This window comes from Diachasma alloeum, unplaced genomic scaffold, assembly GCF_001412515.2.
Source record: "Diachasma alloeum isolate Michigan unplaced genomic scaffold, Dall2.0 Dall_scaffold_00362, whole genome shotgun sequence".
NCBI lineage: Eukaryota > Metazoa > Arthropoda > Insecta > Hymenoptera > Braconidae > Diachasma > Diachasma alloeum.
The window spans coordinates 320453-325798 of record NW_021680501.1 but is presented as its reverse complement, the minus strand read 5'-3'; the positions used below and the strand labels follow the sequence as shown (position 1 = coordinate 325798).

The following is a 5346-nucleotide window of genomic DNA, read 5'->3' as shown; positions in this document are numbered from 1 at the left end:
ACTTCGGTGATCTTTTATATGGAGTCCCTTCAAAGTATTACGAGTCTCAAGCGAGTTAGAATGATCCAACGATGGGTACGTATACGTCTCGGGTATGAGATTGTATCGATGCTCTCTCTCTTGTGGGCAAGAAGGCCCCGAATGAAAATAAGAAATAGAGATGAAGAGGAGGTAGGGGTCAAGGCGAGGCGATCCCGGAGCAGTCAGCGTCCTGAGTCGTAAATAAACCACTGCTACCAGTGCCAATCCAGTGGGTCGGCATTGCACGTTTCCGGTGTGGAGTTGAGCCACTGTGTATATGCGGTGAGGAATTTCCATCCAGTGATGAAAAGTAAATTGTTACATCTTCCATTACATTTTTGCCGGAATTTTTCCTTCAGAAAATAATCTCACTTCAATTTCCGATCGATGGGCAATCGGTTTGTTGCGAAGACTTGCTACTGTTTTTGGTTTAAACTTAAAAAAAAGACTGCGTGAGGAAAATGCATGAACGATGGCTCGAAGAATTGGTTCATTCTCTAGGAAGTGGATGGAACAAGTTGAAGGCAATATGAAGAGGATAAATCATTTTAAGAAGTGTTCAAAAATGCGAGGTGGTTGACGGGCGCGGGCGCAGCCATTTTGTTTGGACACTCCCGCCCAAGATGGCGGCGCCTCCGCCTCGAATTTTTAGAAATCTTGTGATAATTTACGTTTATTTAGGTGATTGATATTTTATTTCGTGAAATAAGATGAATTGAACATTATATAATTTACCTTAATTATTTATTTGAAGCCCTATGGGGCTAGCGCACTGCGGTAGTGGGCAGGCTTAGCTTAGCAGGGAAGCTAAGCAGCGCTGAGCGTGGTCACTAGATGGATGGGTGACCGCGCGGGAACACCTCAGGAAAGAAACATTGTTTGGAAAAACTGGAAAGAGCATTTGGGAAAAACAAATATGCGGAAAAACTGGATGAAGCAATAAGAAACCGTAAAAACCGAAAGGTATACGGGAAATGGAATAAAAAAAAATTATTTATTTGAATATTGCAAATGAGGAGGTCAATATTCTAGTCCGTTTTTGATACTTCTCAAATACAGTCTTATTTTGTATTTTTATACGACGCAATTTCAGTATAAAAATTTATATTCTTTAAGTCTTAACGGGAGAAACTATTATGTGAATTGATAAATAAATATAATTTGCTCGATGCTTCCAAATACAATTAAATTGACAAATATGAAGAGTAATGAGTGAACAAATCGCGCACGGTAAAGGTCGGGAAGCAAGAGAGCAAGTTCAGTGGAATAAGGTGTGAAGTGACTTGCCGAATCACGAGCGCTACATTTAGAAAAATAAATAAATTCCTTCACTCGTCCTGATCAATTGACGCGGGACATTCAAAGGACAATTGAACCATTACAATCTCGTCAAATTATTTATCCTTTTTATATTGGACACGCAAAGAGTAGCCCCTGCCCATCCCTAGTTTAGACAAATTGACCTGACGAATACTAAATCACACCTGCTCCGGGACATTATCTGGAACGGGTTATGGGCAATTCGTTCAGCACTTTCAGATATGGAAAAGGATCTGCAGCTGGTCTTTTTCCAGATTGGCACCTTCCTCTGTCCTGGTGGGCCAGATTATCAGGCGGAACCTCCTGGATTCATTAAATACTGGGGGATTATACGTTTCCACCGTCCGAAGTGCTCGCTACAATCCTAAACCGGGATCATTATTTTGCATCGGGGCTGTATTAGGAACTGGAAGCCAGCGCGATTTGAATGATTGGACGGTGCGTTCGACTATGCAATAACAGTTTTGCTGGACCGAGGTTAATTGTCCCGTGAAACACGCATCTGGTCGTTGGTCTGAAAAAAAATCGAAAGTTTCACGAAATTCTCGACGATTTTGGTGGTGTGGACACTATCATTTTGTCCTGTGGCTGTTGGTTATGAACACGAGGAGTCGAGGATAATTTCCAGGAGATTTCGTAAGCTCGACACGCAATGAAGGGGATTCTGCTGAATGTTTTATATTGTTGAATAATCAATTGGGACTAGCATAACAATTTATAGAAAATTACTTCTCCTCAACTTCTCCCAGCTGTAACGGTCACCCATGCCGTTTACGTGAATTTATTCACAAGAAAGTGTTACAAATTTATCGAAAATTAGTTGTAATCGCGGGTCCTCATCATCTGCAATCTCATCCTTCAAGCGAATAGGTTGAATTTAATCAATTGGATACTCGAGATTTTGGTTTTGAAAGCGAAGGCGAATGGGCAATCTTTAGGTCCTGCGGACGAAGGTAAGGATAATTCTTCAACTCGTAGATCCTCGCAGCCTCCTCAGCGGTTATCGCTGAAAATGGAAAATTAATCCTTCGCGGAAATGAGGAATAACTTTGTGTGAGTCATTACTTCTCGGCTTTCGGGAGAGCAGTTCCGATGATTTCGGGGATTTCGCTGGGGCCTCTTCATTAATACCGAAGAGGAGTTTATGCAGAGCCTGGCTGACACCTAAAAATCAATGAGGTGTTGGAGCTGATGGAGGCGAGAAGAATTAATCGACTCACGATGCTTCAGGGGTGGGGTACTGCGGTTCGTTGGCTCCATTTCCTGGTGGATACTGCGTTCTACGTCAATAGTCATCACCCTTCTTTGGTTTTTGTCCGTTAGCGACTTCCGCCCTTCGTTCCAGTTTGGCGATGCCCAGGGGTGATTGTCAGACGGTTTCTCCGGAGGCTTTTGGCGATTTTTCGGGCGATCTGGAGGACAAATTGGGGGAGGATTAATTGTCTTGTGAATTGGTTGATTTTCAGTTTTCTTTTTGAATAACAATCGAAAATTTTGCAGATTCCGGAGGTGCAGCAATTTTTTATTCATTTTTGGTCAGATTTTGAGAGGAAATATTGTACATGAAGTGGAGTTCGTATTTATTATTCGTGTTTGTGCTCGGAATACGATGAATTTTCTCTGGTCAGTGGACTCCCATGAGGCGTCTGCCATTTCTCGAAGTATTCTCTTTTGAAGGGATAGGGATCTCCCGGAATCCTGACGTAATCATCAAAATCCTTCATCTTCGGCTCGACACTCTCCTCTTCAGTCATCTTCAGACCGCTCCCCTCCGCGATCTTCTGGATGCCCTCGATGTCCTCATGTACTTCTTCGGATTCTGCTGCGTCCAGATGCTCTGCAACTTCAGCATCACCTGCTTGATTCTCCAACCCCTCCTCGGAGCCCTCAACACCATCAGCGATGCTCACGGGGAGGAACTGCGTCTCCCCCTCGTCGTCAAACTTCCCGGGGCCTCCCATCGACAGACATAGGAAGAACAAACTCAACGTATGAAACTTCTTAGAATCCACGCGGTGCGGCATATTCTTGACATCGAGCATCGCCTCACTTGGGTTCACGTACTCCTGAAGCTTCGAGTCCAGAGGCTTGATCACGGCTACGTCCAGCTTGGGCGCAGGTGCCTCGGGAAGAATCGAGAACTTCTCTTCGTGCATCTTCTTCTCTGCTTCAAACTTCTTCATCTTCTCGGCCAGCGCCATCTCCTCCACCCGAAGCTTCGTCCGGGCCATCACCTCCTGCCAGGCAGCAATTTCGTCCTCGACGTCTTCAGTAGGTGATCTCTCGTCGATCCACAGATGTCCCGAGTCAGCTTTCACTTCTTTCACTTCTTTCGCTTCTCCCAATGCCATCGGCGATTCTGATTCTTCCTTCGGCTTCAGAGGTTCTAGTTCATCGTCAATTGGAGGCACAATGGAGATCCCCGGGTCGATGATCGGTGGTGGACTCTCGTGTCTCATCTCAACTTTGTGCCTCTCTATGGAATCCATGAACTGCCTCTCCAGCATTGAAGTCAGGTCCGATGACTTCATCTCGCGTTGCGGAATCTGCGGGAGGAATCGTCTTGATTGCCTTTTTTTAGCCTTAATCGGCTCGTACAAATTCACACCCCATTTCTGCTTGAGGACGTAGTTGGGCGTGTGCTCCTCGGTGACTTCCTTCTCGATGGAGCTGTCCGAGATGCTGACACCCCACTCCTTTCGGAAGCCAGCGTCCTCGTTCTTCGGGGGTATGTTTATGTATTTTATTCGCTCGAAGATCTTTTCCTCGAGCTTGTCCTTCGGGGGCTTCTCCGGGACATTTTCAGGGGTTTTTGCGGTTGACTCGAAACCCATTAGGGTTCTTCTTTGATGGTCGATTATATTCTCTAGAATAGTGACAACAACATAGATTCTGCAGCGGGTTGAGGTTAGGATGATTACCTGATGCACCTGAGAAGATGCTCTTGATCCTTGAGAATAGGCCAGTCTTTTGGCCCTCCAGACGTCCGCAGGTCGTGGAGAAGGTGCTCCTCGTCAGGGGACACCAGGTTCGGAGATTTGGGGAGGGGGGGACTAAATATCTGAGGGCACTCATCTTGGGGAAATTTTTTTTCCAGTCACTCGGGCAATTTTGGGACGGTAGGGAGGAGTCAGGTGACAGGGAGGTACTTCAGGCTCCCAGAGGCTTTCTATTGTTTTCTCGTAATGAGGAAAATTCCGGTGCTCTCTTTATCACGCGCTTTGACGTATGCCATCTCGTCAGTGGTCTTAACTTCGGTTAATCATTGCCGGAAGTTTTATTCCCCCGGGGGTTTCGGGCCGAGGGTCACTGTAATGGCATAATGGATACTCTTTCACCCCCAAAAATCGATGGGAAAAGTTTCATAAAGTGTCATTCCAGGTTGCGGGAGGCGGTAAAACAATATCATGAATTTTTCTTCATTCAATTTTTATTCAACATTTTTTTAATTGCATGGTTTCTTTGTTTTTTGACAATTCTATGAATTTTTTTATTCACAGTTGCTGTGGGCACGAGACACCAACAGATTTTTTCCACACAATTTCGTTTTGAGCATATTTTAATTAATTGAAATAATTTAATTAGTTTTAGTCAACATTTTGTTGTAATTGCAGGATTTATTTTTGAAAATTCTATAAAATTTTATTATTTACATTTGCTATTGACACGAGACGCCAACAGATTTTTGCAAAACCATTTCGTTTTGAGCATATTTGAATTAATTAAAATAATTTAATTAACTTTAGTCAACATTTTGTTTTAATTGCAGGATTTTTTTTTTGAAAATTCAATGGAATTTTATTATTTACATTTGCTATTGACACGAGACGCCAACAGATTTTTGCAAAACCATTTCGTTTTGAGCATATTTTAATTAATTAAAATAATTTAATTAACTTTAGTCAACATTTTGTTTTAATTGCAGGATTTTCTTGTTTTGAAAATTCTATGGAATTTTATTATTTACATCTGGTAATGACACGAGACACCAACAGATTTTTTCCA

General features: G+C 43.2%; 1 protein-coding gene across 1 annotated transcript; it reads right to left on the bottom strand.

The window, feature by feature from the left end:
- Positions 1-2924: 2924 nt before the first annotated feature.
- Positions 2925-4416, bottom strand: LOC107041305. Its single transcript, XM_015261796.1, has 3 exons — positions 4263-4416; positions 4140-4207; positions 2925-4091 (listed from the first exon to the last, which is right to left on the bottom strand). The coding sequence occupies exons 1-3, from the start codon at positions 4414-4416 to the stop codon at positions 2925-2927; spliced, it is 1389 nt and encodes a 462-aa protein (XP_015117282.1).
- Positions 4417-5346: the final 930 nt, after the last annotated feature.